This window comes from Heterodontus francisci, chromosome 13, assembly GCF_036365525.1.
Source record: "Heterodontus francisci isolate sHetFra1 chromosome 13, sHetFra1.hap1, whole genome shotgun sequence".
Classification (NCBI taxonomy): Eukaryota; Metazoa; Chordata; class Chondrichthyes; order Heterodontiformes; family Heterodontidae; genus Heterodontus; species Heterodontus francisci.
The window spans coordinates 84,078,601-84,102,194 of NC_090383.1; the positions used below are offsets into that span (position 1 = coordinate 84,078,601).

General features: G+C 42.5%; 1 protein-coding gene across 7 annotated transcripts in view; it reads left to right on the forward strand.

Moving 5' to 3' along the window:
- Nucleotides 1-23,594, forward strand: part of LOC137376463 (serine/threonine-protein kinase MARK1) — a 176,087-nt gene that overhangs the window by 110,761 nt on the left and 41,732 nt on the right. For 6 of the 7 annotated variants that reach the window (XM_068045079.1, XM_068045077.1, XM_068045074.1 and 3 more), the window contains 5 exons: nucleotides 14,093-14,141; nucleotides 16,646-16,711; nucleotides 18,568-18,638; nucleotides 23,046-23,102; nucleotides 23,238-23,474. In XM_068045079.1, coding sequence (XP_067901180.1) covers nucleotides 14,093-14,141; nucleotides 16,646-16,711; nucleotides 18,568-18,638; nucleotides 23,046-23,102; nucleotides 23,238-23,474 — 480 coding nt within the window. The remainder of the gene's footprint in view (nucleotides 1-14,092; nucleotides 14,142-16,645; nucleotides 16,712-18,567; nucleotides 18,639-23,045; nucleotides 23,103-23,237; nucleotides 23,475-23,594) is intronic. The other variant, XM_068045081.1, reaches the window with a different exon arrangement.

The window sequence follows — 23,594 nt, forward strand, 5'->3', positions numbered from 1 at the left end:
AAACTAGCTTGACATAGGTGGTGGGGCAGCAGGGAGATGAGAACCTGATTGTAGATTCAGAAGGAAGAGAAGCAAATCTGGAAAAAAAATTCAAAAAATTAGTAAGTGAATATCGAACGGTGAGCTAACAAAGAAATAGACAACAAAGGAGTTGTTCAGTGATTAGTAGTATATACTTCAATGCAGGGAGTCTAGTGAATAAGGCAGGTGAGCTGAGGGCACAGAGAGACACTTGGACGTATGATAACATAGCTGTTACTGAAACATGAAGGACAGGAATGGCAGCTCAACATTCCTGGTTACAGGATTTTCAGATGGGATAGAGGGGCGTATAAAAATAAAAAGGGGGTTTTGCAATATTGGTTGAAGAAACAGTTGCAGGTGTCAGGAGGGATGATGTGCTAGAAGGAGCATCAAATAATTCCATATTGGTTGACATGAGAAACAAAACAAAAAGGGGCAATCGCATTAAGAGTGTACTGTGGAACCCCAAAAAGTCAGAGGGAGATACAAGAGCAAATATGTAGGCAGATTTTTGAGAAGTACTGAAACAAAAGGGCAGTAATAGGCAATTTTAACTTACCTTGATATTAACTGGGATAAATTCAGTAAAAAAGGCACAAAGGACGGGGAATTCTTGAAATGCATTCTGGAGAACTTTTTAGCTACGTAGCAAGTATTTTAAATTTATTTTACTGGGCCACAAAGTTAACAATTGCATCTGGAATACTGCTGTGCAACAGATAACATTTTGGAGTATCACATGTTACAATGGCCCCAGTACTTACTCTGAGCAAGGACGAGTAGGGAAGAGTAAGATTTTCTGATGGGAAAGCTGGAAGTATGGATTTCCCTCATGTCCTGCCAAAGAATATCTTTTTACAATTTTTAAATTATGTTTCTTGCCCGAAAGCCAGCCATGTTGATGGGTTGGCTCTCTCTCGGGCAGGAAAATAGCAGGGGAGCAGATGTTGGTTGAGGCTGACCTCACGGATGTAGGGGGAGGGGACATTGCACAAGGTGGAAGGGGTCAGACAAAGCATGGGTGGTTGGACATGGGGGGGGGGGGGGGGATGAGTTGGAGGTCAGACCTGATGCTGGGTGGTGGGGTACTTGAATGTGACATGCAGTGGTCGGAGTGCATGGATATTAGCTTGTTGGGCCCAGGAACCATGAAACCACCAGATTGTTGGAAGAACCCATCTGGCTCACTCGTATCCTTTAGGAAAGTAAATCTCCCATCCTTTACGGGGGAGGCGGTGGTAATGTCATGACTAGTAATCCAGAGCCCAGGCTAATGCTTTGGGGACATGGGTTCAAATCCCACCACAGCAGATGGTGAAATTTGAATTCAATTAATAAATCTGGAATTAAAAAGCTAGTCTAATGATAAACATGTAACCATTGTCGATTGTTATAAAGGATATCAGCAAAGGAGGACCTAGAAATTGATAAGGGAAAATAGAATATGAAAGTAAACTAGCAAGAAATATAAAAATGGACTGTAAAAGCTTCTAAAGGTATGTAAAAAGGATAAGATTAGCAAAGACAAATGTGGGGCCCACTTCAGGCAGAAACAGGAGAATTTATAATGGGGAATGAGGAAATGACTAATATTTTGTGTCTGTCTTCACAGAGGAAGATATAAAAAACTTCCCAGAAGTACTGAAGAACAAAGGGACTAGTGAGAATGAGGAACTGAAAGAAATTACTATTTGTAAAACAAGTAGTATTGGCAAAATTAATGGGACTGAAAGTTGATAAATCCCTGGATCTGATGATCTACATCCCCGAGTGTTGGAAGAGGTTGCTGTAGAGATGGTGGATGTATTGGTGATCATCTTCCAAAATTCTATAGATTCTGGAATGGTTCCTTAAGATTGGAAGGTAGCAAATGTAACCCCACTGTTTAAGAAAGGAGGGAAAGAGAAACTGGGAACTACAGACCTGTTAGCCTGACATCAGTCGTACGGAAAATGCTAGAATCTGTCATAAAGGATGTTATAACTGGGCACTTAGAAAATAATGGTAGAATTGGGCAGAGCCAGCATGGATTTATGAAAGAGAAATCATGTTTGACAAACCTGTTGGAGGTTTTTGAGGATTTAACTAGCAGAATAGACCAGGGGAAATCAGTGGATTTGGAGTATTTGGATTTTCAGGAGGCTTTTGATAAGGTTCCACAAAGGAGGTTAAGAAGCAAAATTAGAAGACATGGGATTGGGGGTAATATATTGACATGGATTGAGAATTGGTTAACGGACAGAAAACACAGTAGGAATAAAGGGGTCATTCTCAGGTTGGCAGGCTGTGACTAGTGAGGTATCACAAGGATCAGTGCTTGGGCCCCAGCTATTTACAATCTCTATCAATGATTTGGATGTGGGGACGAAATATAATATTTCCAAGTTTGCTGATGACTCAATACTAGGTGGGAATGTGAGTTGTGAGGAGGATGCCAAGAGGCTTCAAGGGTATTTAGACAGACTAAGTGAGTGAGCAAGAACATGGCAAATGGAATTTAATGTGAAAAAAATGTGAAGTTATCCACTTTGGTAGGAAAATCAGAAATGCAGAGTATTTCTTGAAATAGTGAGCGATTGGGAAGTGTTGATGTCCAAAGGGACCTGGGTGTCATTGTCCATAAGTCACTGAAAGCTAACATGCAGGTGCAGCAAGCAATTAGGACAATAAATGGTATGTTGGCCTTTATTGCAAGAGGATTTGAGTACAGGAGTAAAGAAGTCTTGCTTCAACTGTTTAGATCCTTGGTGAGACTACGCCTGGAGTATTTGTACAGTTTTGGTCTCCTTACCTAAGGAAGGATATACTTGCCTTAGAGGGAGTGCAACGAAGGTTCAGCACACATTCCTGGGATGATGGGATTGTCCTATGAGGAGAGATTGAGGAGACTGGGCTTCTATTCTCCAGAGTTTCGAAAAATGTGATCTGGTTGAAGCATACAAAATTTTTACAGGGCTCGACAAGTTTGATGCAGGAAGGATGTTTCCATTGGCCGGGGGGTTGGGGGAGTCTAGAACCAGGGGACAGAGTCTCAGAATAAGAGGTATGCCATTTGGGACTGGAATTCAGAAGAACTTCTTCATGCAGAGGGAGGTGAATCTGTGGAATTCTCCATGCCAGAGGGCTGTGGAGGCTCAGTCATTTGGTATGTTCAAGACAGAAATCAGTAATTAAAGGTATCAATGGATATGGGGATAGTGCGGCAAAATGGCATTGAGGTAGAAGATCAGCCATAATCTAATTGAATGATGAAACAGGCTCGAGGGGCTGAATGGCCTACTCCTCCTATTTTCTATGTTCCTATAACTGCCAGACTCTGCATGCGGCAGATGGTGAGAAAACCAACAAGAGGAAAAAAGCTACTTGACCTCACTCTCAGCAATCTACCTGTTGCAGATGCACCTGTCCATGACAATGTTGGTAGAAGTGACAGTCACACAGTCCTTGTGGAGGCAAAGTCCTGTCCTCATGCTGAAGATTTCTCAATTGTGTTATGTGGCACTACCACCGTGCTAAATGGGATAGATTCAGAACAGATCTGGCAGCTCAAAACTGTGCATCCATGAAGCGCAGTAGGCTATCAGCAGCAGCAGCAGAATTGTATTCAACTACAATCTGTAATCTCATGGCCTGGCATATCCCTCACTCTGCCATTAGCATCAAGCCAGGGGATCAACCCTGATTCAATGGGGACAGCATGCCAGGAGCAGCACCAGGCATACCTAAAAATGAAGTGACAACAGGGTGAAGCTACAACACAGGACTACATACATGCTAAACAGTGGAAGCAGTATGCAACATAGGTGGTGGTGTAGTGGTATCGTCACTGGATGAGTAATCCAGAGACCCAGGGTATTGCTCTGGGGGCATGAGTTTGAATCCCACCACGGCAGAAGGTGGAATTTGAATTCAATTAATAAACCTGGAATTAAAAAGCCAGTCTTGATGGCCACAAAACGATTGTCGATTGTTATAATAACCCAAGTCGTTCACCAATTCCTTTAGAGAAAGGAAATCTGCTGTCCTTAGCTGGTGTGGCCTAAATGTGACTCCAGACCCACAGCAATGTGGTTGACTCTTAAATGCCCTAGCAAGTTACTCAGTTGTATCAAACCGCTACAAAGTCAATAAGAAATGAAACCAGACGGACCACCCAGTATAGACCTAGCCCCTGGAAACGACAGTGGCAGACCCAGCCCTGTCGACCCTGCAAAGTCCTCCTTACTAACGTCTGGGGGCTTGTGCTAAAGTTGGGAGAGCTGTCCCACAGACTAGTCAAGCAGCAGCCTGACATAGTCATACTCATGGAATCATACCTTACAGACAATGCCCCAGACACTGCCATCACCATCCCCGGATATGTCCTGTCCCACCAGCAGGACAGAGGCGGCACACTAGTATACAGTCGGGAGGGAGTCCTCAATATCGACTCCGGACCCCATGAAGTCTCATGGCATCAGGTCAAGCATGGTCGAGGAAACCTCCTGATTACCACCTAGTGCCCCCCTCCCCCTCAGCTGTTGAATCAGTACTCCTCCATGTTGAACATCACTCGGAGGAAGCACGGAGGGTGGGAAGGGCACAGAATGTACTCTGGGTGGGGGACCTAAATTTCCATCACCGAGAGGGGCTCGGTAGCACCATTGCTGACAGAGCTGGCCAAGTTCTAAAGGACACAGATGCTGGACTAGGTCTGCGACAGGTGGTGAGGGAGCCAACAAGAGAGGAAAACATACGTGTCCTCGTGAATCTACCTGTCGCAGATGCATCTGTCCATGACAGTATTGGTTGCAGTGACCACCGCACAGTCGTTGTGGAGACGACGTCCCATCTTCACATTGAGAATACTCACTCTCCATCATGTTGTGTGGTACTACCACTGTGCTAAATGGGATAGATTTCAAACTGATCTAGCAACGCATACATGAGGTGCTGTGGGCCATTATCAGCAGCAGAATTGTAACTGTCTGTAACCACATGTTCTGGCATATCCCCCACTCCACCATCACCATCAAGCCAGGGGATCAAGCCTGGTTCAATGAAGAGTGCTGGAGGGCATGCAGGAGCAGCATCAAGCATACCTCAAAACAAGGTGTCAACCTGGTGAAGCTACAACCCAGGACAATTTGCATGTCAAACAGCATAAGCAGCATGCGATAGACAGAGCTAAGTGATCCCACAACCAACGGATCAGATCTAAGTTCTGCAATCCTGCCACATCCAGTCGTGAATGGTGGTGGAAAATTAAATAACTAACTGGAGGAGGTGGCTCACAAATATCCTCATCCTCAATAATGGGGGAAGCCCAGCACATCAGTGCAAAAGATGAGGTTGAAGCATTTGCAACAATCTTCAGCCAGAAGTGCTGAGCGGATGATCCACCTCTGCCTCCTCCTGAGGTCCCTAGCATCACAGATGCCAGTCTTCAGCCAATTCGATTCACTCCACGGGATATCAAGAAATAACTGAAGGCACTGCATACTGCAAAGGCTGTGGCCCTGACAACATTCCGGCAATAGCACAGAAGACTCTGCTCCAGAACTAGCTGCGCCCCTAGCCAAGCTATTCCAGTACAGCTACAACATTGGCATCCACCCTGCAATGTGGAAAATTGCCCAGGTACATCCTGTGAACAAAGCAGGACAAATCCAACCCTGCCAGATACCGCCCTATCAGTCTACTCTCAATCATCAGTAAAATGGTGGAACGTGTCATCAACAGCGCTATTAAGCGGCACTTGCTTAGCAATAACCTGCTCAGTGACGCTTAGTTTGGGTTCCACCAGGGCCACTCAGCTCCCAACCTCATTACAGCCTTGGTACAAACATGGACAAAAGAGCTGAACTCGATGTGAGATGAGATTGACAGCCCTTGACATCAAGGCAGCATTTGAACGAGTATGGCATCAAGAAGCCCTAGCAAAACTAGAGTCAATGGGAATCAGGGAAAACTCTCCACTGATTGGAATTATAGAATCATAGAAGGTTTAAGGCAAAGAAAGAGGCCACTTGGCCCATGTCTAAGCCAGCTGAAAAACGATCCACTTATTCTAATCCCACCTTCCAGCATCTGGTCTGTAGCCCTGCAGATTATGGCACTTGAGGTGCACATCCAGACTCCTTTTGAATGAGTTGAGGGTCTCTGCCTCAACTACCCTTTTCAGGCAGTGAGTTCCAGACCATCCCCACCCTCTGCGTGAAAAAGGTTTTCCTCATCGCCCTCTAATTTTTCTACCAATCACTTTAAATCTATGCCTCCTGGTCACTGATGTCTCTGCTAAAGTGAATAGACCCTATCCGGGCCCCTCACAATTTTGTACATCTCAATCTAATCTCCCCTCTGCCTTCTCTGTTCCAAGGAGAACAACCCCAGCCTATCCAATCTTGCCTCACAGCTGCATTTTTCCAGTCCTGGCAACATCCTCTTAAAACTGACTGAATTATGATCACTACACCAAAATGCTCTCCCATTGCCACCCCTTCCACCTGCCCATCTTCATTTCCTAAAACTAAGTCTAAAACTGTGCCCTCTCTTGTTGGCCTTGCTACATACTGGCCAAAAAAGTTCTCCTGAATGCACCTCAAGAATTCTGCTCCCTCAATTCCTTTCACACTAAAACTATTCCACTTAATGTTGAGTTAGTTAAAATCCCCTACTATTACTGCCCTATTGTTCTTGCACTTCTCAGAGATCTGCCTACATATCTGCTCTTCTATCTCCCTCTGACTGTTTGGGGGTCGAGAGTACACTCCCAGCAGTGTGATTGCCCTTTTTTTGTTCCTTAGCTCAATCCATATGGCCTCATTTGATGAACCTTCTAACATATCATTCCTCCTCACAGCTGTAATAGTTTCCTTGACCAAAATTGCCGCTCCCCCTCCTTTCTTATCCCCCTCACTATCGAATCTGAAAACCATGTTGGAGTCATAACTAGTACAAAGGTTGTGGTTGATGGAGGTCAATCACCTCAGCTCCAGGACGTCACTGCAGGAGTTCCTCGGGGTAGTGTCCTTGGCCCAACCATCTTCAGCTGCTTCATCAATGATCTGCCTTCAGTGATGAGGTCTGAAGTTCTGTTAATGGATGATGAATTCCTGGTAATTCAAGATAATAGGGTGAACAGGTGTTGCCTGTTAATTAGTTAATCATATTCAAGTGTGTATATATAAAGAAGAACCAGCCAGTACTGGCAGGAGGTGTTTGGAGAGCAGAAGTAAGCTGTCTGGCAGGCAATAAACAATCTTGACCAAAGCATCCTAGTCCCAGTGGCTTCTTCACAAGCAGGCTTGGAAATTTCTCTAACATTGGTAGCAGAGGATGGTTGCCAGAAATTGAAGAGTGGAGACTAAGATTTGTTTTCAGACAGGAGATTAGAATTGGATTTTTTTTAAAGAAAGTTGTATTTGGAGTTTTTTTTTGAAGATGACTGCAACCAAGTGTAAAGTCTCAGGATATGATTTTCCACTGCTGTTTTGTGAAGCTGAACCTTATGATCAATGAAAGAATAAAGTTGATATATGGACACGGGTTACATTTTTACCTAAAAGGAAGCAAGGAATGCCCCTTGCACTTTCACTTCCCTCTAGAAGCAAGATCAGGGGCAGTGTTCTCTGAGCTATAGGCTCATCATTTGGATGATGAGGAAGGTTTGGACAAACTCTTAAAATTTATGGATAACATTTATATAGAAGATAACTTATTGAGTGCCTATGAGGCATGGTCAGACTTTGAAAAATTTTAAAAAATGGATGGTTTTTCCATAGAAGAATATATTATAGTCGGTTAAACTCCATATGTAAGGTTGCAGCGATTCTGCTTGGAAATTCCTAGATTCTATTTGCCTTCAAATTATTAGATTGTACTACGATATCGAATATGGATAGGCTCTTGGTATTAACCGGAGTTAGATTCAAAGAAAGAGATATGCTGTTTGATCAGCTGTCTGACGCCCTAAAAAAGACTTTTGGGAAAATATTCCTTTTCATCCGTTTTCATGGCGCAAATGGGCTCTTTAGCGGTGACAGCAAAGGTGGAGGATACAATGCTAGCAGCATTTCGAAGCCGTTCAAGTATGGGGCCCAAGCGTCAGTGCGAAAGGAGAAACCCACACAAAACGAATGAGGATAGAGACCCTTTTGGCAGCTATAACAGACAGCAGGAATTGGGCAATTATGGCAGAAGGATGAACTCCAGGAATAACCAAGTGGTGCTCAACAGGTGTTTCTGATGTGACTCAAAGTATCACTATGCATTGCATTGTCCAAAAAGGAATAACAGGGTTTTTGAGATGGCACATGACGTGGAAGGTTCAGAAGGCGAGGATGACTATACTGATTAATCAGAAGGAATTGTACTGGTCACAAGAAGCTTCAGTCCGGTAATGAGCGTCCTAGTCGCAGATTCGTTCAATTGCGCAGTGCTAGACATCGGGTGTACGTCCACAGTATGTGGAGTGGACTGGTTAAGGTGTCACATGGATTCTTTAAGTCAGGAAGACCGAAATAAGGTCAAAGAATACCTGTTTCAGGTTTGGGGATGACAACACTTTGAAATCACTAAAAAGAGTGGTAATTCCATGTAAAATAGCAGGGGTAAACCATTTTATTAGTACCGATGTAGTATCCAGTGAAAAACCTTTGCTGTTAAGTAAATGGTCTTTGAAAAAAGCTCTGATGAAATTGGATCTGGAACATAAGTCTTTGGGAAATCTGTAGCTTTGTGGTTTATATAGTCGGGACATTGTTGTATTCCTTTAGTGTGACCTAACATCTCTAAGCAGGATGTTAAAGAAGTATTAATGGCATCCGGGGGTAGGGATTTAAAGGAGAAAAGGCAAATTATTTCAAAACTACATCAACAGATTGCAGATCCATCTTGTCATGGGTTGAAGATTCTGTTAAAAGATGCAGGGGTAATAGATGATGACTACACTAAACTTATCGAAGATATCAGTGGAAAAGGTGATATCTGTCGGAAGAAAAAACAACAGGGTGCCATTTTGACCCATAGTGAGTCTCCCATTAGCAAGGGACTTTCATGAAACCGTAGCGATGGACTTGAAGGTATAGGATAAAGAAAAAAAATGTTTATTCTGCACTTTATCGATGTGGCGACTAGATTCAGTCTGTCGGTAATTTAGAGTAAAGACAAAAAAGTAATAGTGGACAAGATAATGGAAAGGTGGATAGGACCAGGACTGGGAGCACCGGCCAGGTTTCTAACACTCAATGGCGGTGAATTTGCCAATGATGAGTTCAGGAGTATGTCTGAAAATATGAATATTGTAGTCATGCACAGGGCAGCAGAAAGTCCTTTTAGTAATGGGATTTGTGAAAGAAATCACGCTGTGATTGACTAAATGCTCCGAAAAATTTTAGCAGACCAACCAAATTGTAAATTGACTGCTTCTCTGGGGTGGGCAGTACATGCGAAAAACACGCTTCAAATGGGAGCTACAGCCCATATCAATTAGTTTATGGCAGGAATCCGCAAATATCTTTGGTAATGTGGGGTCATCCCCTGGCTTTAGAGGGGACTAAAATTAGTTCAGTTTTTGCAGAACATTTGAATGCCATGCATGCAGGGAGAAGAGCATTTATTAAGGCGGAGGTTTAAGAAAAAATCAGGAGAACTTTGAGGTATCAGATCAGGCCATCAGAAAAGAATTTTGGTACCGGGGATATGGTGTATTGCAAAAGAGAAAGGCAGAAAGAATGGAGAGGCCCTGGAAAAGTTATAGGCACTGATGGCAAAATGGTGATTTTGCAACATGGCAGCCAAACCGTTAAGAGTACATTCCTTGTGGCTTATTGGCACTGATCATCATTTGTTCAGATTCTGTCAGTGTATAGACAGTGATGATGCACCATGTACTTCGCATGCACATATGTCGGACCTTTGCGAGCAACAGATTGTGGCAGATAATGGGAGTGGATCAAGTGATAGTGAAGATCCAGATAAGGCCATTTCTCCGAAAGGTCAACTAACGAAAGTTGGGACGAGAGTGACATATATGCCAGAAAGGACTAGTGAATGGAGGGAAATCACCATTATAGAAAGGGCAGGAAAGGCCACAGGGAAATACAAACATTGGCTGAATGTGCAAGACAAGGGATAGGATATTAGACCTGTAGATTGGCAAAAGGAAGTGAAAATGTGGAAGGCCAAAAAACATAGTATAAGTTCAGACAGTGGGCCTGAAGATGATCATAGTCCAAGGAAAAGGTCACGAACTTGTGAAGGGAAGCCTGGTTGTCGGAGGGACAGGTCGAGTAGTAGTATTCCAGAAACGGATAGGAACTCTTGTAGGGGACATGGTTTCACTAGAGCAAGGACCAGAGAGCAGACGAGGGGCCCCACAAGAAGTAGGAGCCATTACGATAGAGAAGCTCGAGTGGATACTAACAAGTTAGATGGTAAATTGATAAAGGATCCCAAACAAAAAGAGCTTGACAGTTGGAGAGAGTTTGGCTTATAGATGGAGGTGCCAGATAGAGGACAACCAGCATTGTCCCAGAGATGCATCTGTACAGAGAAAATACATTCCGATGGTACGTATAAAGCCAAGGCCAGTCTTGTAACTCGGGGATTTGAGGAATGACTTTCTTTTGGGCCTCCTTATCTCGAGAGACAATGGATACGCGCCTGGAGGTGGTCAGTGGTTTGTGAAGCAGCGCCTGGAGTGGCTATAAAGGCCAATTCTGGAGTGACAGGCTCTTCCACAGGTGCTGCAGAGAAATTTGTTTGTTGGGGCTGTTGCACAGTTGGCTCTCCCCTTGCGCCTCTGTCTTTTTTCCTGCCAACTACTAAGTCTCTTCGACTCGCCACAATTTAGCCCTGTCTTTATGGCTGCCCGCCAGCTCTGGCGAATGCTGGCAACTGACTCCCACGACTTGTGATCAATGTCACACGATTTCATGTCACGTTTGCAGACGTCTTTATAACGGAGACATGGACGGCCGGTGGGTCTGATACCAGTGGCGAGCTCGCTGTACAATGTGTCTTTGGGGATCCTGCCATCTTCCATGCGGCTCACATGGCCAAGCCATCTCAAGCGCCGCTGACTCAGTAGTGTGTATAAGCTGGGGGTGTTGGCCGCTTCAAGGACTTCTGTGTTGGAGATATAGTCCTGCCACCTGATGCCAAGTATTCTCCGAAGGCAGCGAAGATGGAATGAATTGAGACGTCGCTCTTGGCTGGCATACGTTGTCCAGGCCTCGCTGCCGTAGAGCAAGGTACTGAGGAATGACTAGGTGACCAGGAAGTTAGTGGATTCCCCAACAGCAGGAAAAGCAAATTTGAGGATTCTCCTAGCCCTTTTAGCGACACATTCATGGGAATGTAAGTCCATTGACACCAAAGCAGCACTTTTTGCAAGGGGAGAAATTTCAAAGGCAATTATTTTTAAAGCCACCAAAAGAAGCTGGAGATTTAGAAGGGAAATTATGGAAGCTTAACAAGTGTGTTTATGGGCTAAATGATGCATCGAGGGTGTGGTATTTTTCAGTTAGGTTGATCCTACTAAAGGCTAGTTGTATTCAACTAAAGGTGGATCCGGCAATGTTTTATTAGTACTATGAAGAAAAACTAGCAGGCATTTTCTTGATGCACGTGGACGATTTTCTGTGGGGTGGATCTGAGGCATTTGAGAAATTGGTGGCAAATGAAGTTCTGCAGGAATTTAAAATTGGGTTGCCGCAAGTCATCAGTTGTCGGATTGTTTTACTAAGAGATGTGCTTGTTCGAAAAAATGGTTGATGTTCTCAGAGGGCCACCTCATGTTACGATAAGTTAGGAAAACATGGACATTTTTTCTTAGATAAGATCGCTTTTTCTCTAAACAAGTATTTTTAAAGGGGGAAATATACAGCATGTATATACAAGCTGATACTGTTGAAAGTTAATGATAAATGTCAAGAAAAATGTGTTATTTTGTTTTTTTTCTTGTATATAATATATGTGTAGGTATTTAATTTAAAGAGAAAAAGGGGAACCTGTTAGGGTCTGAAGTTCTGTTAATGGATGTTAAATACCTGGTAGTTCAAGATGATAGAGTGAATAGATGTTGGGTGTTAATTAGTTAATTGTTATATATATAAATAAAATAGCTAGCCAGCGCCACCTTTAAACATTCACTCCCTCTGCCACTGAGACACAGTGGCACCAGTGTGTACCATCTACAAGATGCACTGCAGCAACTAACCAAGTCTCCTTTGACCGCACCTTCCAAACCCACAACCTGTACCACCTAGAAAGAACAAGGGCAGCAGATGCATGGGAACACCACCACCTGCAAGTTCCCCTTCAAGTCACACACCATCCTGTCTTGGAACTATATCGCTGTTCCTTCACTGTCGCTGGGTCAAACTCCTGGAATTCCTTCACTAACAGCTCTGTGGATGTACCTACCTCATATGGACTGCAGCGGTTCAAGAAGTTTGCTCATCACCACCCTCTTATGGGCAGTTAGGGATGGGCAATAATTGCTGGCCTTGCAGGCAATGCCCACATCCGCTGAACAAATTTTTTTTTAAAAAAGTCATGTGTTGAAGCTCCATTCCAGAACCTGAACACACAATCCAGTACTCCAATTCAAGTTTAAGTCCTTCATATGAGACATTGAACTGAGGCCCTATCTATATGTTTGTGGATATTAAGGGTAAACGGCATTATTCAGAGAAGAGCAGGGAGTTCTGTTGGGGCTTCGACAATCTTTATGACTACCACTCAAAAACAGACTAACTGACCATCATCTTGTTGCTGAAATCTTGCTGTGCACAGTTAGGTTCCTGTGTTGGTTTACAAAAACAAATACTGCACTTAAAAGTAATTTATTGTGTGGGGAATATTTAGAGACATTTCTGAGAGACATGATGAGGCACTATATAAGTACAAATCTTTCTCCAAGTGAGATTGAAAGGTTAGTCCTAAATTATGAGTGGAGTTGTGCTGAGAGCCCATAGTAACTGGGAACTTGAACTTGATTGAGACTGCTTTACTCAATTCACTTTGGGTGGCCTCACTGCAGATACTCATCTGAGACCAGTAACTGTCGGGTTTGGCAGCCAGCTGACAGACTGCCAGTTATTTTACCGGTTGTATCTTGTTCAGCAAAGAAACAGTGGGGGGAATTTTATGCCCTCCCACATGGTGGGTTTGGTGGGGGGCAGTTCCCACCACCATCCCGCCTCCGCCAAAATTTAGTCTGGGGCGGGAAGGCCTTGGTTCCCAAATGAGGCACCCGGCATTGGGAAGGGGAGGGTCTGCTGAGAGCCACCCCCTGCCCTAGTTACTGACCCCCCCCCCCCCCACCCCCGCGAGAACCCTCCCGCCCTGACCTATCTGAGGCCTGGGTCCAGCAACACTCCTCGGCCTCCAGTAGGTGCTCCTCTGGCAGCAGCCACTGCCTCTGCAGCCTCTGGCCGGCAGCTCTCCCAGGGTGGGACTACAGGCGATGGGGTCCTTGATCCTCTGGAAGGCCCACCGCTGTCTGCTTAAGTGCCTGATTGTCACTAGATTCAGTGGGCCTTCCAGAGAAGAGGTGATGCCGGGATCTCAGTGTCGCTTTATCCACACATCGAGACCCCCCATTGCCAGAATAAAATCCCAGCGCATGTGTCCGCTCAAATCCCAGCTACTCTATAATGTTGAGAGAGCACTGAGAAAATAAATTCTATAAAGTTCCGGGTGGTGCAATGCAACTTAAGTTGTACTACACCCAAGGCAAAGCATAAAAGTTATGGCACTGATTTAGGTGACTTCAGCGTGCAGTTTCCTGGCTACCAGTTGTATTTTGATGCACATTTGAAACTGCTGCATTTCAGTGTGAAAGTGGTAGTTGACAGTGCTCTTCCAGCAAATAGAATGGGGAAACTTCCATCCATGGGCTGGATTCTGACAGATCCTGGAGGTAAAAGAGCTGTATATTAATGCGCTGAATCATCTTGTTCCAGACTGATTTTGTTTTCAACAGTGATCCCTGTCTTCTCTGCTAAAATGAAGATCCGTGTGTGGGTTTTAAAAAAAAATAAAGTACATTTCTAACATTTAATATTTTTAATTTTAATAGCTCTTTCGAGAAGTAAGAATTATGAAGATTTTGAATCATCCCAATATAGGTAAGATTGCATTTTAAACCTATTTAAATGTGTATTAAATACAGGTTATTAACTTTAAATAGCTATTACTTTAAATTGTATTCTACCAATCCTCTTTCATCAGCATGTCCTGTTTCTTTTTTTTCAACTTTCTGGTGACAATTGTTTGTGTAAAAAGTGGCAAACACTTGAAACAGGTGCTGCCTATGCTGCACTTAATTTTTGCTTTGGTTGTCAACATTTTTATTCTCTTTCCAATTTTTATTCTTTTGACACTAGTGCCTCAGCTTGGGAAACCATTCTAGGGCAGTGGCAGTTCTTCATTTGTGAGCATGGGTAGTGAGTGTCAGTATCAAATCTTACTGTTTTGAGGGGCAGTACAGCTAAGACATTTTGTCCTTTGCTGAAGTCTAGGATGCATCTTTACCAGCGGGTGTCCTTGAATAGTGATCGAGTGTTTGAATTTTGTCTCTTTTAACCTCTCCCTAGCCCAGATGTGCTGAGAGAAATGATTTAGTTGAAATCAGGTAGATATGCACAGACCAGTAATTGAATTTGAGATCTTCCTGGTATTAGATATCTGTTTCAAGCTGCTTGCCTCTTCACGCACCAGTTAGATACAAGTGTTGGTAGCTCTATCTGAGTAAGTGCTTTAATCATAATGAACTCAAAAATGTCTCCCATCAGAGTGTGACTTATTTCTCAGTAAAGTATCATAGAATGGCTCCCTGAGGGCAATCCGCATCTAATTAGGATGAGGCCCCACCATTGTCATTTGCATGCTTAGTTTTGTGCAGTGTTTGGTTTTTGGGAGAAATAAAGACGACAAATCTTTGTAGCATCGTGTGCTGTATCTCATTTCATTGAGTGTTAAACCTTTCTGTCCCAAGACACATTATGGAACTTTACTATTTATAATTCTTATAAATACCTACTAGACTGTTCCATATTTTTCTTGCTACATGCATTTTTCATTGAGAGAATATTCCTAAGTAGTCTTTATTATTGAAACTGAGATTTTTGTAGTCTACACCCTTCTTATTACAGGCAGAAATAAGTGAGCTATTTAGTTATAAAGAGTTCTTTTAATCTGCCAGGCAGGAACCAGCTGAAGCAGAGCAAATTGAAGCTACAATCTTCAGCCTTGCACTTTCAGTGGAAGACACAAAAAGCAGCAGCTAAAACTGGATTATCCACATGTTAAGAGGGAATCTTCAGGTATAGGAGAGAGTCGAGGTATACTGACTAGCTCAATGATCTTAATTCAATAGCCAGGCAAGGGATTCAACTATATTTGGGGGGAATCAGTGGAACAAGAGGTGCAGTTTAATTGCAGGTTTGGGAATGCCAGAGCCTTCTCAAACTTGTCAAGGGACCAATGTCTCTGTCAGCTTCCTGTATAGATTTGTTGAGCTTCCAATAATGCAGTAAAGATATTATTTTTCGAATTATCCGAGCAAAAGGTATTCTCAAGAAGTAGAGCCCAGCATTGATCCTATTTGTGTATCTGATTCCATTCCTCTTAGTTTAAAGAATGCTCCAGGAAAGCCCCTCAAAGATGGCATTCATTTGGCTTCCCATATTGACTGGTGTTTTTTTTTACAGTCAAAAGGTAAATTTTAATTCACCTGCTGAGGATGTTTTGACACTGAACAAAATTTTTTGAAAGGTCAATTAGCACAAATTTTATTTGTTAAAAGGAAAATGTGCATATACGAATGGGGACAGGATCAGCCTCAATTGTGCTAACTAATTTGCCACACCTATTAGGATAATCAGTTGGTGGGTGAGGTACTTGAGGACTGTTGGCACGTGTTAAACTGTAGCTACAAGTCTGCCAACAAAATTGACACCTTCAGGAGAGGAGGGGAGAAAGTGGGGGTTTTGCGGGGAAGGTATCTATTTGAGTAAAGCACACTGATATTGGATGGTTTCAAAATAATAATTAATAGTGCTAGTACCAGCAGTTTTTAAGAAATTGTGGAGGTACAAGTCATTGGTATACAGCTGGCGCATTGTATAAATCTGATCTTGTGAACCCACAGATAAATTATGAAGCATATCTATTTTCAAGAATGAAATCAAGTGACGTCCCAGCCCACTGAAATTTAATTCACAATAATCTTGAATCAGAGTGACACTGACAAAGTCATGGGGAGCAAACTGCGAACTGATCACCTTTATTGGAGGAATGGTGTGTGATGCATTGAATTGTAAGATCACTATGAAATCCAACTTTCAAACGGGGTATGAGAGGGAAATTTAAAACAAGATTCTGAAGCACAGTTTGGACTCTTGGCAGACTTATCTCCTGATTGGAATAACAAACATAAAAAGATATTTTCATAAAATTAATAGTTTATATGGAAAGAACTGCCTGGAATACTTTGTGTAGTGATCTTATCAACTTGTTCTTGAAAGAATTATGATGCTGCTAACAATGACCAGAGTAATGGAGCCCCCACATTCTTTACTGTTTCAATAATATTTATTTATAAGAAATCTTGTCCCCTTCTCTCTCCTAGTTAAATTATTTGAAGTAATTGAAACTGAGAAGACACTGTATTTAATTATGGAGTATGCAAGTGGAGGTAAGTTAAAGCTTTGAATATTACTTAGTACTGACGCACGATATGCGGCATCTGCAGGTGGAAAAACTCACTGAAATAACCATAGTGCTGACAATTGCAGGATTGACTTCTGTTAAAGTAGTTTGAGTTTGATATTCTTTTAAACTGCAAACATTTATTTTTCAACATTTATTTATTTGTTTTTACCAGCCTTTTTCCCTTTTTAAAAAAGATGTTTTTAACATACTACCCTTCCTGCCGCCTCAATTTCCTGGTACAAAGTCGGCTGTTTAGGAGAATCAACTGTACAGTTTGGTACCAGGAAAAATAGGCAATTCTTTAGGGGTATGAGAACCAGTCATTCCAGCTCTGTTAAAGCTGTTGTGAGATGAAGAGCTGGCTAAATTGGTAGTTAAACTGCTTATTTTGCAGTTCTGTTTTGGAAAGGAAATGAAGAACGTTAACATTAGATTATTGCTTTTTAACCACCATCATTGTTCCCTGAGCAGGTTAGCTCCTACTAATGTTTAGACATATTTGGGGTTACGTTTTTCTACATGTGCATTTTCTGTGGAGCTAAGAGTTAGTGATGTTGTTTATTTACACAGCACATGATAACTAAAAGATGGGTTATACCAAATTTTCTTAAAATTCAAAATACTTAAATCAACCAGTGTGACATATGTAGATTTTCTTTCTATTGGATAAATGAATTTTTAACCATAAATTTTATGTCTATAATTCTCTACATTGTTTCAGCAGTCTCCTTTTAAACTCTGCCCCAGAAAATTGTAGGGTAGCATCATGTTAAATTGTGTGACAGTAGGGCTTATGGTGCCAGTACAGCATCTAGTGAATCTAATTTCATCTCAAAAATACTACAGGAAAGCAACATTGGAATGCAGTAATGTTGGACTGGATACTTCAGACTGGTCACAATGTATTTCTTTTCAAGCTTTGTCCCCCTTAAAAATAAGTCTGTCACATTCTATTTTAGGTGTGAAACTCAATCACAGAATTCTTCATAATCACTATCTATTCAGCTTTGTGATTGATCACGGTTCAAAAAGGGAAGCTGGTAATGATCCTTTTCCCCGAGTTGGATCAGTCCCTTCCAATTTTAATTGTTGCTGAAGGATAAACTCCAAATTTATTCAAGATATCTTCCAATGATAAACTCCAGTATCCTTTAAGGGGTGCTGCTTTCATTAAGTGAGTTCCAAATATTCTCTTTGAGTGGGAGTAGCTTCTTGATCACTCATAGTAATATAGTTGTACAATTCATTGAGACTGATGACATAACTGGATCAATAAAAGGTTGTTAAAAACATTTTTCATGACATTGGTTGCCCTTTTTAAAGATATGCAAAATTACAAAATTGCTTTCAGTTTTATCCTGTAGTTTGTTTCTTATACTATCACTTGCCTTTTTGTTTTATTTTTGGGGGATTTAAAAAAATCTATATCATTGTTTTACTGCAGTGCTGCTAACGGTTATAAATTGCTTAAAGCCATAGTAACTGAATAAACAGTTTATTGTTTCTGAATTGTCTATTATATAATTCTAATCCATAAAAATGGATTTGTTAGTTTTTATTCACTTCTCTGCTTTGTCTGCAGATTTGTTATCATAATTGGTACAGTACTTGCTGTTGCATTATACAGTAGCTGTTCTTTCTGTTGAGTATCTCCAGTGTGCTTAGAAGTTTTTTTTAAAATCTCACTTTAAAGTAAAGACATGAGACCTTCCTTTTACAGCTGTGATGGCTATATTAATGTATGCATAGAGTCCAGAAAATGGTTAAGGAAGAAGTGTAATATTAGACTGCACATTTGGTAAATATGCGTTTTTCTCTTTTTACCTCGTTACAATGCAGGAGAAGTTTTTGATTACTTAGTTGCACATGGAAGGATGAAAGAAAAAGAAGCAAGGGCAAAGTTTCGACAGGTGAGTTGAGTGTAATTCAATAAGAATTTGTGTTTAGTTCTTATGTTCATTATGGATTGTTTTAGATTTGTTTCTATGTAAATATGCAAGCCTAAATCAACAAATGTTGTTGCTGTAGGGAAAGGCCTGTGATTACCTTTGCTTTTGGGCTGGATTTTATGTCGGGCGGACGGGACCTGGCCACCGACATAAAAGTCAGTGGCGATCCCCCTTCCGCCCGTCCCGGGGATCCATCCCGCATTTTACGGGTCCCCGGGCTTAACTGTTCTGAGGCGGAACTTCCACCCACTTGAGGGAGGATTTCCCGCCTTATTGAGCTGCTGGCCAATCGGCAGCCGGCAGCTCCTAGTCCCAGCAATGCCACTGGGAGCTGTAAATTAGGGTTGCCTCGCCGGGCTAATTGGTTGGGCCCCGGCGAGGCAAGGATGGTCATATGGGAGGAAGGGGGGCGTGTCTCGCGTCCTGGGGGTGGTTGAGGAAGCTGGGGCGGCCCTCAATCGGCACCCTGTGCTCGCTTATTCCCCGCCCCCCCCCCCTCCCCGCCACAGTGTGCTGAGAGGCCGCCAGGTTTCACTGGGCGGCATTTCACACCTCCCGGACACCCGGTGGGGGTGGGTGAAGACCATTAAGTGACCACTTAAGGGCCTTGATTGGCCTGGTGAAGGTGGCCCATTTTCCCCCCACCCCCAGGCCCACGCAAAGTGGGGCGAAGGTGGGAGGGGGTGGGGAAGGCTTCCTGGAGCCCCCTGCTCAATTTTACGCCACCCCACCGCCACCATCTGACTCGCTGGGGGTGGCGTAAAATTCCGGCCTTTATCTTTAGTCTTTCCCCTTTTTCTTTCTTTCTTTTCCATTCATTCCCTTGCTAAGCAAGCTGCTGCTTATGTGCACCTGTGCAGGACAATCTTTGCAATTGCTGATTCTGTCTTTATTCAATGTTCACGTAAGCATGCTTCTAGAAGGGTGACTGGTTAGCAATTTTAAAAACAGTCTAGCCTTTTTCCTCCTTTGCCCAAGGACGCCCCATTAACTGTCCTGGCTAAGTTCAGCAAACTGAGCACAAATTGGGGATCGAACTTGGGATTTTCCTGCTCTATATGACCCACCCTTTGCCACTCTGTCCTTGCCAGCAACCGTTTTACCTTCAACTTCCCTTTACTATCTAATGCTCGTACACGTGTTAACACCACCCCGCCACCCCCTCCCCCCTGCCAAATCTCTGGCCATCCTCCTGCAACTCTGTAGTTAAATCTCTCCAGTCAGGTTTTCCTTCTGACCATAGCAGTACAGTAGTCCTAACAAGTCACAAATTGCGTCCTTTGTTACTGTGATACATTATCCTTCCTCGTCCTCCTCTCTGCAGCCTTCGACATGGTGGATCACACCATCCTCCTGCACTGCCTTTCCTGCATTGTCTAGCTCAGTGGAATTATCCTTGCTTGGTTCTGCTCTTAGTTATCTATTGTAACCAGAATATTGCCACCAAGGGAAGGCATTTCTTTCTGCTCCCAGGTTGTACACTGGATTTTCCTAGGATCTGGCTTTGGTCTCTTCCTCTTCCATAACGACATTCTGCATGCTGGAGGCATCATCCACAAATATGTAGTCCACTTCCGCATGTACATGATGATAGCCAGCTCTATCTCTTTCAACCCCGCCACTGTGTTGTTGGATTGTTCCTCTGCTATTCAGTCTTAAAACCTCAATTTTCTCCAGTTAATTATTGGGAAGACTGAAGTCATCATCTTTGGCTCCCGTGACAAACACCATACCAATGAGCTTAATGTTGGGCAACAATAATTTGCATTTGTATGCAAAGTATAATGATCTAAAGATAATGATGAATTCGTACAAAGCTTTAACTCTGCAACAATTGAACTACTGCTTTAGGCACCGTATTATAGAAAGGGTATTGAAGCGTTGGAAAAATGTGCAACCTACATTCACTACCAAGAGTGAGATCGCATAGTTATGATAAAAGTGAAAAATTATTGAATGAATAAAAAGGATTAAGGAATGTAACAGAATTGTTTAAATTTGAATAAGTTTGAGGTAAATAGTGCAAGATCATTTCCAATAGTCAGCAAATGGGTCATAGCACATCATTTAGCTTTAGTACTAGAAACAATGAAGCATTTTTTATGTGAAGAATTATTAGAATATTGAATGCATTACTATGATTGACTCTGCTTCAATAACCAATCATGACATTTAAGAAGGGATGAAACACTTTGAGAATTGAAAGGTCTGGGTAAAGAGCAAGAAAATGGGATTATAGTGGATTGTTCTGATATGGAGCTTGCACAGGCACAGTGGGCTAAATGGCCTCATTCTTTGTTTATATCTTTATGGTAAGTGTTGTTAATTTGTGAATCAACTCATTTTATTACCAGAATTGTCATAGCTTCGTTATGTTGTATTTGGTTGGGTGAATAGATAATGCAAAGAATATGACTGACATTCTGACACAACACCCAAGAGAATAGCAAACTATATTTGACAAAATTGGAATTGAGTATGTGGCAGCTTGGTTCTGTGGTAGCACTATCATCTTAGTCAGAAGGATGTAGGTGCAAACCCTACTTTAGGACATGAGTGCATAATTTATACTGGCACTTAAGTGTATTATTGAAAGTGTACAGCATTGTTTGGCACTTTTCTTTTGAAGCAAGACATTAAACCAAGGCTTTGTCTGCCTGTTCAGGTGGACATAATAGATTCCCTAACACTTTTCTGATGAAGAGCTGTGAAATGGAGGGACATAAAGTAGAAGAATGTAGTGTTCCTTATCAATCTTCACCACTAAAGCCAAAATAGATTAAATGGCCATTCATTCAATTGCTGGTTCTTGTGCCTGTGCATAAATGTCCTGCTGTTTGCCTACAAAATGGCAGTTCTAACTTCAACAGTAATTAATTGGCTGTGTAGCATTTTGCAACACATGACATGAAGGACACCACGTACATGCAAGTCTTTCTGTTGGTGTAGATGTATATTTTGTAATTGATTGTGGGATCTATTACTGATAAGAATAATCCTAATTCAGATCTAGGTTAAATATCTGTATCCTCACAGTATTATTTATATATTCTGCAATTCAGTCAGTGGGCCATCTAAACATTTCTTCAAATTTATGTGCAAACAAAAACGTAACTTGTGTTGTTTTTGTTTCTAGGAGGCGAAATATCTAAACTAACAAGGGGCTGAATTTTGTTGAGCTCCCGACGTCTGGCTCTGTGGCGTGGGGGTGGGGGGGCCGGAAGATAGCTGAGGCAGCAGCCTGCCACGGATCCCGACGCTGGGATTGCCGGGTCTGATCTTCCAGGTGCTGGTGAGGCTCCATGGCGGCCCCCCGACTTTAAATATTTAAATGAAGGATCTGGATAAATTAACTTACCTTTCACTGCGATCTTGCCGGCTGTCCAGGATTTTGTGTGCGGTGGCTGCCACTTGCACTCCTTCACTTTTCCGTCCAGGGAAAGCTGGCGCCACCGAGGTGGGGAAGGGGGAACTTAGGATTTTTAGTGTAGTGGGGTGGGGGAGGGCAAGCGGGGTCAAATCTGCATGTGTTGGGGAGAGGGAATGACCTCTGCACTTTGTGCAGTTGTTGGGGGGAAGGTCACATATTAAATACTGGTGTTTTGGGAGGGGTGGGGGTAGAACCAGAGCAACCATTTATTTTCATTGTATTGGGCGGGTGGTGGGTTACGGGCCAAAAATCAATTCAGTGTTTTTGGGGGTGGGGGGGTGGGGAGCGGTGGTATGGGCTTCAACCGTGCAGGTCTGCAGCCGTTTCAAGATGACGCCTGCGCAAAGGCAGCTGGCGCTGTTGCCAGCATTGCAGAACCTGCCCCTGCCACGTGATTGGGGGGTAGACGCGTGGCCCGCGTGTGCAAACCACCATTTTATTTGCCTGCCGCCGCTCTGGGCGGCGGGAGAATAAAATTCAGCCCAATGTCTTGCATGTGTGGTAAAATAACTTTTTAAAATTCAACTAAAATAATTGTCATGAATTCAAATGTACTCCAGGTTTTTAGATTTTGGCATGTATTCAGGACTTGATACATGAAATTTATTGCTAATATTCAACAAAAAATAATTTTAAGGAGGTAAGAACTGAGGTGTAGAATTTGTTCTGTGTACCTTTTGAAATAAGAGGTACTTAAAGATTTTTTTTAAAGTTCAGCAACTTCATTCTTCTACTTTCTGCCCCTCCCATTTTACAGTCATTGTCAACTTGTGTTTTCTTTACCTTAGAGTAGATTTGTGCTGGTGCTATGACTCAGCTAGACTCGTGTCACTAATTTCTATATTTAAAATAGCATATTGCTACAGCCTCAACAGGATGACCATGCTGCATACATGTGCTGTAAATATTATTGAATTGCTCTGATTTTTGTGTTTCAGATTGTGTCGTCTGTACAATATTGTCATCAGAAGTATATTGTGCATAGGGATCTTAAGGTACTTGAAAGCAAAGGGCATTTTTGTCTTTTCCTACAGTTCTGCTTTATATGCTTATAGCTGCTGTAGATTAAACTGTTAAATAAAATTTGCAGAAATTCACAAAAGTAAATATTTGATGCTTCCTTTCTTTAGGCAGAGAATTTGCTTCTTGATGCTGATATGAATATAAAAATTGCAGACTTTGGCTTTAGTAATGAATTTACAATTGGTAACAAATTAGACACATTCTGTGGAAGTCCACCATATGCTGCGCCGGAGCTTTTCCAAGGAAAGAAGTACGATGGTCCAGAAGTGGATGTCTGGAGTCTCGGTGTCATTCTTTACACTCTAGTTAGTGGCTCTTTGCCTTTTGATGGCCAAAATTTAAAGGTAATCTTTTTAAAAAAAAATGTTGCCCACTGTTTTAATCTTCCCATTACACGTATCATACCCTAAGCAAGAAATTGGTGAGATGGGCCTCCTCCAGTGATGCCTTTTAGCTGGCCGCTG